Source organism: Brachyhypopomus gauderio, chromosome 2 (genome assembly GCF_052324685.1).
Source record: "Brachyhypopomus gauderio isolate BG-103 chromosome 2, BGAUD_0.2, whole genome shotgun sequence".
NCBI lineage: Eukaryota > Metazoa > Chordata > Actinopteri > Gymnotiformes > Hypopomidae > Brachyhypopomus > Brachyhypopomus gauderio.
The window spans coordinates 46,993,417-47,007,416 of NC_135212.1; the positions used below are offsets into that span (position 1 = coordinate 46,993,417).

Genomic DNA, 14,000 nt, shown 5'->3' on the forward strand with positions numbered 1-14,000 from the left:
TGACTGGCTTATAAGCCGTTTCAGATTTCCAAGAGCTGTCCTCTTGTGCTGAGTTGGGTCCAGTTTTGGACAGAGAAACGCGAGGAGTCGCGCATTGCCAGTTCCTTTACAGGTGCTGACAACGCTCGGCTTCCTGGCGACAGGCTCGTTTCAAAGAGAACTGGCAGACCGGTCGGGGATAGAGCCTTACCATGCCAACTGTTTTGGATGAGATCATCTGCCTATCAGCTAATTACATATGGTTTCCATATGAAGCCGTTTACCAGGCAACCATTAAAGCGCAATTTGCAGCGATAGCTGGTTTCCCTAATGTAATCGGAGCGATTGACTGCACATTTCTATAAAGGCACCATCTGAGGAGGAATTTGCTCATGTGAATAAAAAGCACTTTAATTCCATAAACGTGCAAATAATCTGATGCAAAAATGTGCCTTACTAATGTAGTGGCACGCTGGCCTAGGTCAACCCAATGATTTGTACATCCTTACAAACAGCATGGTTGGGATAAGATTACAAGCTAGCAGAGTGCGTGATGGGTGGCTTCTTGGTAAGCAACAAATTTAAAGCATTTAAATAAAAGCATGTGACATTTCCAGCTTAGAATCATTCATTTAAAACATGGGTAATTGTTAAATTACTTGGGAAACCGCGGCTACGCGCTCAATGCGTGGCTAATGACCCTTTGTAATCCACAGACTGACCGGGAGCAGAGATACAATTCTCTCCATTCTCGCACCCGGTCAGTCATGGAGAAGGCAATTGGGCAGCTGAAAAGCTGGTGGCGCTGGCTGGACAGGACCGTGGGAATGCTACTGTATCGGCCAGAGAATGTGTGTCGTATGGTGAGGGCATGTGGGGTCCTGCACAATGTTGCGCACAGGTATGCCGTGCCCTTGTTAGAGGTGGTTGAGCAACCAGCGGACCCAGAGCCACAACAAATTAAAGCACAGCCTAACCCAGGTTCCATACAAGCAATGCAACAAATCATAGCTACAATATTAAAATGTAAGAGACAGCATTCAAATTTGAACCAATTCTTTTATTGAGTGGCTGATGCTAGTGAGCGCATTTTTTAGGTGCATTATATAATTCTGCCAGTGTGCATTGTTCTGACCCCACAACATTTAAAGCTTCACACATGCTGTCCCTCTCAGACCTTTTGCACTTTGCCGTAATGCCACAACGTGCCAAACAAACATTTTTTCCGCACCTCTACTTCATTGAGGAGCGTCTCCACTTCACATTCGGTGAAGTTCCTCTTCTTTCCCCGTTTAGACATGGATTGTAATTGATCAGACAGGAAACTCTTCCAGTGCAGGGCAAATTTTAATGAATTTGCATATTTATAAGGAGGCGTGTCACAGGAGGAGTCAGCCACTCTTGATTGGGATGTACAAAAGAAATGTCTGTGGATTCCCGCACGGTTTGATACATCCGGCTTTTTTTTTGCGTACGCAATTTTCTGGATTTGTACGTACGCCAATTTTTAGTAAGAAATCCATGCAAGTCTTTGTACATGAGGCCCCTGGGGGGTATTTCAGAACGCAGGTCAAGCATCTATCTCAGGGTATGACAATGGCAAAACATACAAAAAAAAGTACAAACAAGACTGCTGGTGATGATGGTAATTTTGCAAGTTGATTTTTCTTTTTCTGGTAACACGACGTCACCTAGAATGACGTCACAAAAGGTTAATGAAAGGGATATTTTAAGCATACTTTCAAATACGCTAACGAATGAGTTTAACAAATGCCTAGATAGCACAGACACGTCCCCGAGACGCAACTTTAACATCAAAATATCACCCAAGCATCGCGTTCTATTATTGAACGTCATGTGTGTCAGAGTTGCGATTTAAAGAGTGTCCGATTCAATGCTCCTACATTGCTAGTGTCAAAATATCACTAGCGATCACGTTCCGATGCTTTGACGACCAATACCATCATTTAGTTATTTAACCTGGATGAATGTATGGATTGCCTATACCATCTGCACTAAAGGTACTGTGACTACTTGGCCTGGGAACTAGAACCACAACTATAGAACTACGTTTGGACCACAAATACGGACTTGTGCTAGCAGGCCGCCCAATGGAGGATGGGTTCTCTTTTGAGTCTTGGTCCTCCCGAGGTTTCTTCCTAATCCCCACCATCATAGGGAGATTTTCCTTGCCACTGTCGCCTTTGGCTTGCTCATTAGGGATCTGGACCCATACGATTGTAAAGCTGCTTTGACACATGTGTTCAAGCACTATATAAATAAATTTGACTACAGCAAAAGTTCAATATTGATCCACCCAAGACTTCTAGTCCAAATAAGCTTTGCTTGTGTAAACAGCACAGATAACGTCCCACTACGGCCTTGGTCAAACCAAGTATAAGGTGTACATGCATTCTAGGCCAATTTTAGGGATTACTGAAGGTAGGCTCAAATGGCAAGAGCAAGACTGCTTCATGAACCATTACAAATGACATTTTCAGGAGATGCAGCTACCCGAACTTCATTTCAGAAAGATCTCCAAGACAAGAAAGTTGTGCCTATTATGAGAACACCTTTCTCCAGCAGCATCTACCAACCTTCCTTTGTTACTCATGTCTGGGTTTGGCATCAAAGCTGGCATGCAGGTGTACAGCAATTTCACCTGACCTTTGGCAGTTGGTCATTTGCTCAAAATGCCATGTAGAAACCTAGGTCAAATTCAGGTTTGATCACCTTAAGCTACATTTGGCAATTAATACATTGATTTACATGACAGCTGAAGACCTAGACTAGGCTCAGCCCAATTGCATAGCAACACAGGACAGGTTGTGGAGTCAAAGCACAAGGTTTATTTCATTCAAGACATGGGGCCATCAAGCACTCTCCTTAACCATGATTGGACCAAGGATTACTTCTCCTTCCAGCAGAGTACCTGCAAAAAAAAAGGAGGGGGGAAGGGATTTAGGCTCTGCTTGCAAGTTCACATCACCTTTAGTCCAAGCTCCAGACCTTCTCCAAGAAGGATCAGGTACCGGCACAGCATGGCAGGCACGTACCTCCGTCCTCAGACAAGTCTCGACCCTTCCGGAAGCTACAGGTGGTCTCGCAACAGCCACACACCTGGTCAGGCCCATATGCTGCAGTCCACCTGTAAAGCCAGAATACCCAAGTTTACCAGCTAGGCCTCACCAGTAACCTGCTGGTTTCAGGACCACAGCCACATACCTGTTGCTAGAGAACGAACAAGCTTTGTGCTCAGCATCAGCAGAGTAAGAAGCTGGAGTTGCCTTCATAAAGCATGTGAAGTAGAGCTGGAGAGACAGGGGTTAGTTCAGACAGCCAGTCATTCTACTCACCCCCCTACCAAACATGCTTACATACCAAACCACTGTTGTCCTGCTGAAACTTGAATGCCTCCAACTGAAACCTCAGCTTGTCTGCTTCAGTTTGGGGCAGGAAGTGAGAATGGGAACCTGTGAGCTTGGCATCAATCAGGCACCTGCAATCATTTGTGCAGTCAGACCACAACTAGCTGATCTCTACAGCCATCACAAAGCCCACAAGGAAGCCACTCACCCATGGTTATCTATGAAGGCATAACTGGGGACTGCAGTCACATCAGGAAACACCGTGGCCACACAGGTGTCCAGATACACACGAAGGGGCACATGGTAGAACTGAATTACAGATGCCTCAACACTGATCACATCATGCAGGAAGTACTGGTTGGAGAGCCTTTCAGATGTCCAGTCATCTGGGAGAAGAAACCTCATTAGGTCCAGTTCTGGCACAGATCAGTAGGTCTGGTGTAGCCATGGGACAAACCTGTCATGAGCCTCAGGGAGAAGACAAGCTGTTCCTCAGCAACTTGGGTAGAAGCATATGGGATCCAGGCAGGCATCAGAGCATTGCTGCTTACATTGTGGAGCCTACAAAGCATTTGATGGTCATCAGATTGAACAGAGCCTTCCAAATAATACTGAACAGCACATCTGGTAGGGTCCAATACCTTGGATAGTGACACTCGATGCGAACCTCAGCACCAACGGTTCTCACAATAGGAGTGTGAGCAAAATTGTGGGGAACATAGCGGACGTAGAAGACATAGACCAGCTCATCTGGAGTCATCTGTTAAGAAAGAAGTGGTGTTATTGCATGCAGGTTTAACACAGCACTGAAGCGTTCACTTCATAGACACTCACACTGGTAGTACTGTTGCAGGCCTGCAGTGCTGACTGGAAGATGAGAACTTGAGCAGCACGGTCCTCCCCACTGACGGCACAGTTTCCCAGGGTGATCTCAGATGGATTTATCAGCTCACCGGTTCCAAACAGGTCCTTCTTGACCTCCACATGTACGCCAGTCTCACCACACTCTGCTGCTACACTTGCAGTAGGAACAGGGGGGCTCATCTGAAACTGCATTAGTGGCTGCCTTGCTGGTAGTTGAGGGTCATTGGGGAAATGCCATGCCACCTGCTTCACAGGTCCCTGAAATACTTGCTGGGACTGAACATTGGAAGGCTGCTGCACAGGTATCTGCACAGGATTCCAGGACTGCTGGCTAAATGAGCCTTGTGCAGGCCCTGTGGGGTTAGAAACATGGCTCCCCTGAGAAGCCCCTCCAGCAACCACTTGCCTTATTGCTTGAGGCTGCTGATGAGGTTGTAGTCCAGCTGGAAGTTGAGATTTGAACACTCCTTGTAGTTGTGCATCAGACAACACAAACACACCCAGCAACAGCACCACACCAAGCCCCACTTTGCTCAAACCCATTGTTGTTGTTCTTGTTCTCCCTAAAAACAATTAATTAAAAAAGCTCACACATAGCAGTCTTGTTTGACCATTCCATTTTATACCATAAAGGAGGCTTGCAGCCCCACCCCCTGCTAATGAGCTTAACGTCTCTCTGAACCTGATGATGACTTTACTACTCTTTCACAGCTGACACAAATCAATACTCCTCACTCTTAAAACAGGCTCTTAAACTGTTGTTTGCATGGGTGTATGGTTCTATAGAATTGCCCTAAAGAACTATTTTCAGTACTAGTTGGCACCTTTAAAGAGTGCTCTTGTACAGAATATATAGTAGTGGGCAAACGTTTTGAGAATGGCACAAGGTTCTGAGCAATTTTGCTGCCTCAGGTTTTTTTTAACCTTATTTCAGATGTTTATATGATATAATGATATAATTGATGGTACAATTATAAGCAATCCATATATTTATCTTTTTATTGACAAATGCATCCAGTTTAAATAATGAAATAATCTTATTATTAGTCATCAAAGCATCAAAACGTGATCGCCAGTGATGTTTTTTTGAGACTTTAGCAATGTGGGAGAATTGAATCGGTACGAATGAATGATTTACCTAACATAGATGGCAAGGAATAAATGCTCCAAGACAAAGAGGCACCTGGCCTGATTATTCGTCCATGTATAGTGTTGGTGCTATGGGTTTCTTGAGGACTGGATGGGAGACACCTGCATCTACATCACCATTGAAGCCCTAGTGTATTTGAAATGTATCTCAATGATAATTCTATTTTATGTAAGAATTTAAATTTGTGCATGTGTGTGTTTATGGCAGGGGCATATATATGGGGAGGGGGGAGTTGTGTGGTTTATATTAGTGTGTGTGTGTGTGTGTGTGTCACACCTTGCTTCCAGGTGAGGGTAGATACGATCAAACGAGAGTATGGGATATATTAAAGAGCGATGGCAAGCCACCATAGCCCATTCGATACAAGGGTGTTTTTCATGAACACCCTAAATAACACTGCCATTAACTGGAAATGGCAAAACATACAAAAAAGTACAAACAAACCAAAAAAAATCTACTTACATCAACACCTCCACTCATTGGTTCAACTATAAACCAACCATCTAACAGACCTGGGGCCTCATGTATGAACGGTGCGTATGTACAAAAACATTGCGTACGCTATGATTCACGCAAACGGTCAGATGTACTAAATGTGAGTTGAACGTGAGAAAGTGCGTACCCTGACGACACTTTCACTTCAGGCGTACGCATGTTTCTAATGTGTTTTTGTCAATTAGTGACACTTAAAGGTGATGCATTGAAATTACAACTATTAAGATATCATTTACACACAAATTGTAGTAAGCCCTTATTGTGTGAAATAAAGTAAATTAATCTGAAAATTAAATACTAAATTAATCAGACATTTTCATTGCCTTACTGAAATAATTCAACGCGTTTCCACTTAGCCTAGATTATATAAACATGCATGAAATGTTGTGCTGGAGTTCTTAGGAGATGGCAGCGTTGGCATTACTGGAAGATATTGCTAATGGCCGAATTCGCAGAGAGCGCGTTTTCCGTGACCATTATGATATTTTGGCCCATGATGATGACTGGCTTATAAGCCGTTTCAGATTTCCAAGAGCTGTCCTCTTGTGCTGAGTTGGGTCCAGTTTTGGACAGAGAAACGCGAGGAGTCGCGCATTGCCAGTTCCTTTACAGGTGCTGACAACGCTCGGCTTCCTGGCGACAGGCTCGTTTCAAAGAGAACTGGCAGACCGGTCGGGGATAGAGCCTTACCATGCCAACTGTTTTGGATGAGATCATCTGCCTATCAGCTAATTACATATGGTTTCCATATGAAGCCGTTTACCAGGCAACCATTAAAGCGCAATTTGCAGCGATAGCTGGTTTCCCTAATGTAATCGGAGCGATTGACTGCACATTTCTATAAAGGCACCATCTGAGGAGGAATTTGCTCATGTGAATAAAAAGCACTTTAATTCCATAAACGTGCAAATAATCTGATGCAAAAATGTGCCTTACTAATGTAGTGGCACGCTGGCCTAGGTCAACCCAATGATTTGTACATCCTTACAAACAGCATGGTTGGGATAAGATTACAAGCTAGCAGAGTGCGTGATGGGTGGCTTCTTGGTAAGCAACAAATTTAAAGCATTTAAATAAAAGCATGTGACATTTCCAGCTTAGAATCATTCATTTAAAACATGGGTAATTGTTAAATTACTTGGGAAACCGCGGCTACGCGCTCAATGCGTGGCTAATGACCCTTTGTAATCCACAGACTGACCGGGAGCAGAGATACAATTCTCTCCATTCTCGCACCCGGTCAGTCATGGAGAAGGCAATTGGGCAGCTGAAAAGCTGGTGGCACTGGCTGGACAGGACCGTGGGAATGCTACTGTATCGGCCAGAGAATGTGTGTCGTATGGTGAGGGCATGTGGGGTCCTGCACAATGTTGCGCACAGGTATGCCGTGCCCTTGTTAGAGGTGGTTGAGCAACCAGCGGACCCAGAGCCACAACAAATTAAAGCACAGCCTAACCCAGGTTCCATACAAGCAATGCAACAAATCATAGCTACAATATTAAAATGTAAGAGACAGCATTCAAATTTGAACCAATTCTTTTATTGAGTGGCTGATGCTAGTGAGCGCATTTTTTAGGTGCATTATATAATTCTGCCAGTGTGCATTGTTCTGACCCCACAACATTTAAAGCTTCACACATGCTGTCCCTCTCAGACCTTTTGCACTTTGCCGTAATGCCACAACGTGCCAAACAAACATTTTTTCCGCACCTCTACTTCATTGAGGAGCGTCTCCACTTCACATTCGGTGAAGTTCCTCTTCTTTCCCCGTTTAGACATGGATTGTAATTGATCAGACAGGAAACTCTTCCAGTGCAGGGCAAATTTTAATGAATTTGCATATTTATAAGGAGGCGTGTCACAGGAGGAGTCAGCCACTCTCTTGATTGGGATGTACAAAAGAAATGTCTGAATTCCCGCACGGTTTGATACATCCGGCTTTTTTTTTGCGTACGCAATTTTCTGGATTTGTACGTACGCCAATTTTTAGTAAGAAATCCATGCAAGTCTTTGTACATGAGGCCCCTGGGGGGTATTTCAGAACGCAGGTTAAGCATCTATCTCAGGGTATGACAATGGCAAAACATACAAAAAAAAGTACAAACAAGACTGCTGGTGATGATGGTAATTTTGCAAGTTGGTTTTTCTTTTTCTGGTAACACTTGACGTCACCTAGAATGACGTCACAAAAGGTTAATGAAAGGGATATTTTAAGCATACTTTCAAATACGCTAACGAATGAGTTTAACAAATGCCTAGATAGCACAGACACGTCCCCGAGACGCAACATTAACATCAAAATATCACCCAAGCATCGCGTTCTATTATTGAACGTCATGTGTGTCAGAGTTGCGATTTAAAGAGTGTCCGATTCAATGCTCCTACATTGCTAGTGTCAAAATATCACTAGCGATCACGTTCCGATGCTTTGACGACCAATACCATCATTTAGTTATTTAACCTGGATGAATGTATGGATTGCCTATACCATCTGCACTAAAGGTACTGTGACTACTTGGCCTGGGAACTAGAACCACAACTATAGAACTACGTTTGGACCACAAATACGGACTTGTGCTAGCAGGCCGCCCAATGGAGGATGGGTTCTCTTTTGAGTCTTGGTCCTCCCGAGGTTTCTTCCTAATCCCCACCATCATAGGGAGATTTTCCTTGCCACTGTCGCCTTTGGCTTGCTCATTAGGGATCTGGACCCATACGATTGTAAAGCTGCTTTGACACATGTGTTCAAGCACTATATAAATAAATTTGACTACAGCAAAAGTTCAATATTGATCCACCCAAGACTTCTAGTCCAAATAAGCTTTGCTTGTGTAAACAGCACAGATAACGTCCCACTACGGCCTTGGTCAAACCAAGTATAAGGTGTACATGCATTCTAGGCCAATTTTAGGGATTACTGAAGGTAGGCTCAAATGGCAAGAGCAAGACTGCTTCATGAACCATTACAAATGACATTTTCAGGAGATGCAGCTACCCGAACTTCATTTCAGAAAGATCTCCAAGACAAGAAAGTTGTGCCTATTATGAGAACACCTTTCTCCAGCAGCATCTACCAACCTTCCTTTGTTACTCATGTCTGGGTTTGGCATCAAAGCTGGCATGCAGGTGTACAGCAATTTCACCTGACCTTTGGCAGTTGGTCATTTGCTCAAAATGCCATGTAGAAACCTAGGTCAAATTCAGGTTTGATCACCTTAAGCTACATTTGGCAATTAATACATTGATTTACATGACAGCTGAAGACCTAGACTAGGCTCAGCCCAATTGCATAGCAACACAGGACAGGTTGTGGAGTCAAAGCACAAGGTTTATTTCATTCAAGACATGGGGCCATCAAGCACTCTCCTTAACCATGATTGGACCAAGGATTACTTCTCCTTCCAGCAGAGTACCTGCAAAAAAAAGGAGGGGGGGAAGGGATTTAGGCTCTGCTTGCAAGTTCACATCACCTTTAGTCCAAGCTCCAGACCTTCTCCAAGAAGGATCAGGTACCGGCACAGCATGGCAGGCACGTACCTCCGTCCTCAGACAAGTCTCGACCCTTCCGGAAGCTACAGGTGGTCTCGCAACAGCCACACACCTGGTCAGGCCCATATGCTGCAGTCCACCTGTAAAGCCAGAATACCCAAGTTTACCAGCTAGGCCTCACCAGTAACCTGCTGGTTTCAGGACCACAGCCACATACCTGTTGCTAGAGAACGAACAAGCTTTGTGCTCAGCATCAGCAGAGTAAGAAGCTGGAGTTGCCCTCATAAAGCATGTGAAGTAGAGCTGGAGAGACAGGGGTTAGTTCAGACAGCCAGTCATTCTACTCACCCCCCTACCAAACATGCTTACATACCAAACCACTGTTGTCCTGCTGAAACTTGAATGCCTCCAACTGAAACCTCAGCTTGTCTGCTTCAGTTTGGGGCAGGAAGTGAGAATGGGAACCTGTGAGCTTGGCATCAATCAGGCACCTGCAATCATTTGTGCAGTCAGACCACAACTAGCTGATCTCTACAGCCATCACAAAGCCCACAAGGAAGCCACTCACCCATGGTTATCTATGAAGGCATAACTGGGGACTGCAGTCACATCAGGAAACACCGTGGCCACACAGGTGTCCAGATACACACGAAGGGGCACATGGTAGAACTGAATTACAGATGCCTCAACACTGATCACATCATGCAGGAAGTACTGGTTGGAGAGCCTTTCAGATGTCCAGTCATCTGGGAGAAGAAACCTCATTAGGTCCAGTTCTGGCACAGATCAGTAGGTCTGGTGTAGCCATGGGACAAACCTGTCATGAGCCTCAGGGAGAAGACAAGCTGTTCCTCAGCAACTTGGGTAGAAGCATATGGGATCCAGGCAGGCATCAGAGCATTGCTGCTTACATTGTGGAGCCTACAAAGCATTTGATGGTCATCAGATTGAACAGAGCCTTCCAAATAATACTGAACAGCACATCTGGTAGGGTCCAATACCTTGGATAGTGACACTCGATGCGAACCTCAGCACCAACGGTTCTCACAATAGGAGTGTGAGCAAAATTGTGGGGAACATAGCGGACGTAGAAGACATAGACCAGCTCATCTGGAGTCATCTGTTAAGAAAGAAGTGGTGTTATTGCATGCAGGTTTAACACAGCACTGAAGCGTTCACTTCATAGACACTCACACTGGTAGTACTGTTGCAGGCCTGCAGTGCTGACTGGAAGATGAGAACTTGAGCAGCACGGTCCTCCCCACTGACGGCACAGTTTCCCAGGGTGATCTCAGATGGATTTATCTGCTCACCGGTTCCAAACAGGTCCTTCTTGACCTCCACATGTACGCCAGTCTCACCACACTCTGCTGCTACACTTGCAGTAGGAACAGGGGGGCTCATCTGAAACTGCATTAGTGGCTGCCTTGCTGGTAGTTGAGGGTCATTGGGGAAATGCCATGCCACCTGCTTCACAGGTCCCTGAAATACTTGCTGGGACTGAACATTGGAAGGCTGCTGCACAGGTATCTGCACAGGATTCCAGGACTGCTGGCTAAATGAGCCTTGTGCAGGCCCTGTGGGGTTAGAAACATGGCTCCCCTGAGAAGCCCCTCCAGCAACCACTTGCCTTATTGCTTGAGGCTGCTGATGAGGTTGTAGTCCAGCTGGAAGTTGAGATTTGAACACTCCTTGTAGTTGTGCATCAGACAACACAAACACACCCAGCAACAGCACCACACCAAGCCCCACTTTGCTCAAACCCATTGTTGTTGTTCTTGTTCTCCCTAAAAACAATTAATTAAAAAAGCTCACACATAGCAGTCTTGTTTGACCATTCCATTTTATACCATAAAGGAGGCTTGCAGCCCCACCCCCTGCTAATGAGCTTAACGTCTCTCTGAACCTGATGATGACTTTACTACTCTTTCACAGCTGACACAAATCAATACTCCTCACTCTTAAAACAGGCTCTTAAACTGTTGTTTGCATGGGTGTATGGTTCTATAGAATTGCCCTAAAGAACTATTTTCAGTACTAGTTGGCACCTTTAAAGAGTGCTCTTGTTTTCTTTAATTGATTTAATGTATAATATTGCCATGATTTACCTTTAAAGTATGCCCACACTACAGGATAATTGGTCTGATTTTAAATCCAGTTTGCCCATCCTGATTATTACATAATTTCAAAATCATATTTATTCTATTATCTTCCCAATAACCTCATGGTGTACAGCCGGGGTCGGCAGCCTATGGCACGCGTGCCACCGTTGACATGCCGAGGCATAATCACTGGCATGCGCCACGCTGGACCAGGATCAGCAGAAAAATTTAACATATATAGCCGCAAGCGGCAATTGGTTCACACATGAATAGGCCTCTTGGCCTCAATAGGCACAAGGAAGCCCAATAGGTCATTTAGACCCAAAAGTGAAAAGAAGCTGTTTGAGTGGAAAAAATGCATAAATAAATCAATGTGAAAAAACATTCAATTCAACTGAGGCAGTAAAGGCCCAAAAGGATCAAAATAATGTGTATTGGGATATTGAGTCAGATCACAGAACTAAATCACATGCTGAGATCAGCTTTGTGTGTGTTTGTGTGGTATTTCATGTGAGCAATAGTTTTCAGTCAGTTCCGGAATTTGGCCACTAGATAGATCCCAAGTACTACCACACTGATATCTCATTAATCTCAATAATGAAATAGGACATTTTGGTGAATTAAAAGGTTCATTTCTGTTCAGGCAGTGCACTTTTTGTAAAAAATAATAATAAAAAAAGATTCAGTTGAGGCACTAAAGTCCCAAAAGGTTCAAAATAAATTGTATTGGCAAAATAGGACATTTTAGTGAACTAAAATGTTCATTTCTGGTCAGGCAGTGCACTTTTTGTTATGAGATGCAATTGCAATGTTATAGACCTCATTGATCTGAATCATACAAGCCCCATTGCTTGTCTGTATTCTGCATAACAGCATTGCTGCATGAGTTTTTATGATTTTTTAGGTTTCTGGTCACTGTAGTGCCCCCTCTTGGACTTGGACTCCCAACCAAACTTGGACTCCCTCACAAGGACCTCAGTCTATAAAAGCCTTTCAAATTGGGAGTTGATCACTTACATGGTTTATGAGTTATAGCAATAAAGGTCATTTATGGCATGGCCACAATGATATAGTGGGAAAATGGACCCACCTGAAAATGTAAAAATCCAACACTTTTTTCATAATTATTTACCTACAGTGTCTACAGATTATGCCAATGCCACTCTTGCCATCATTGGTTCAAATTTCTAGGACTAGTTCGAAAAGCTATTTTCAAACAATTGAGGAATGTGACAAAAGTATGCATTTTTTAATAGGACTTGTAATTGCAAAGTTGTCAGGTGTACTGCAATGAATCAATAGAATCCAGTTGCATGTTCCTAAGTGAAAATTTGTAGGTATGCTTGATTTTCACAAATAGCGCCACCTAGTGGGCAAATGTTTCAAAACTGCACAGCATGACACATAGTCCTGAGATATGTACAGTGGTGAGGTTTCATGTTGATAGGCCTGTCATGTTAAGTCTGTCAAATGGCCAAAATCAATTAATTGGCTCATGGTGGCCATGTTTTTTGAGTAATGATGTCATCTTGCCCTTTGCGCTCCCAAAATGCTGGATTTCTCCTAGTTCCAAAAATTAGTAAAACTACAGCCAGAGGCAGAGCTTTCTCTTTTAAAGCCCCTCAATTATGGAATAGCCTTCCAGCTCCAATCCGAGATTCTGACACAGTTCCAATCTTTAAATCTAGACTTAAGACTCACCTGTTTAGTCAAGCCTTCAGCTAAAATTCCCCTTGTAAGGTGTAGGGGCTTGGGGGCCCCCAGACATTGAGATTTCTGGTGATCTGAGATGTTGATGCTGTCATCCAGCTGTGTCTTGGCATCACTCTATTTGTGACTATGACTTGACTGGAAAGCAATGTCTCAGTGAGCCCTCATGCCTGTAGTCACCTCTGAACCCCTCCCTTTAGTTATGCTGCTATAGATTAGTCTGCCGGAGCCACATGCTGATCACTGGCACGTGAGCTACGTACATTTAAATTAATGGTGGTTTAAATTCATGTCCACTCAGTCTGTATTATCTATCTTCTTGCATGGCTCTACCCAAGACGATTGGATACAGGCACCTGCAGGCACCTGGGGGATGGTCTGGCTGCCGGTGGATGTGCTGATACCGGGGTTCACCTGGGGAGTAACACTGCAGTTGGAGCCTACAATACCAGCATCACTGCTCCGACACGGAATGAAAGCCTGGCATTCATCAACAGACATTTACAGTGACAATATCAAAACCCAGAACTTTCAATTCTACCTTTTACCTAGTCTGATTGTGTGAATTGTGTGTGACTTGTGTATTTGTGTGTTAACGGGCCGCCCAATGGAGGATGGGTTCCCTTTTGAGTCTTGGTTCTCCCGAGGTTTCTTCCTATTCCCCACCACCATAGGGAGTTTTTCCTCGCCACTGTCGCCTTTGGCTTGCTCACTAGGGTTCTGGACCCATAGTATTGTTAACCTTGTAAACCCTGTAAAGCTGCTTTGCGACAACTTGAGTTGTTAAAAGCGCTATACAAATAAACTTTGATTGATTGATTGATCATTGTGTGCCTTGATAGC

The 14,000-nt window shown here is 44.2% G+C and overlaps 2 protein-coding genes across 2 annotated transcripts; both read right to left on the minus strand.

Moving 5' to 3' along the window:
* Positions 1–2,805: 2,805 nt before the first annotated feature.
* On the minus strand, positions 2,806–4,787 carry LOC143508504 (uncharacterized). The gene is made up of 5 exons (XM_076997048.1): positions 3,989–4,787; positions 3,805–3,908; positions 3,205–3,733; positions 3,036–3,127; positions 2,806–2,911 (listed from the first exon to the last, which is right to left on the minus strand). The coding sequence occupies exon 1, from the start codon at positions 4,752–4,754 to the stop codon at positions 4,143–4,145; it is 612 nt and encodes a 203-aa protein (XP_076853163.1). The 5' UTR covers positions 4,755–4,787; the 3' UTR covers positions 2,806–2,911; positions 3,036–3,127; positions 3,205–3,733; positions 3,805–3,908; positions 3,989–4,142.
* A 4,376-nt stretch (positions 4,788–9,163) lies between these two features.
* On the minus strand, positions 9,164–11,146 carry LOC143508505 (zona pellucida sperm-binding protein 3-like). The gene is made up of 7 exons (XM_076997049.1): positions 10,540–11,146; positions 10,347–10,465; positions 10,163–10,266; positions 9,914–10,091; positions 9,563–9,836; positions 9,394–9,485; positions 9,164–9,269 (listed from the first exon to the last, which is right to left on the minus strand). The coding sequence occupies exons 1-5, from the start codon at positions 11,110–11,112 to the stop codon at positions 9,698–9,700; spliced, it is 1,113 nt and encodes a 370-aa protein (XP_076853164.1). The 5' UTR covers positions 11,113–11,146; the 3' UTR covers positions 9,164–9,269; positions 9,394–9,485; positions 9,563–9,697.
* Positions 11,147–14,000: the final 2,854 nt, after the last annotated feature.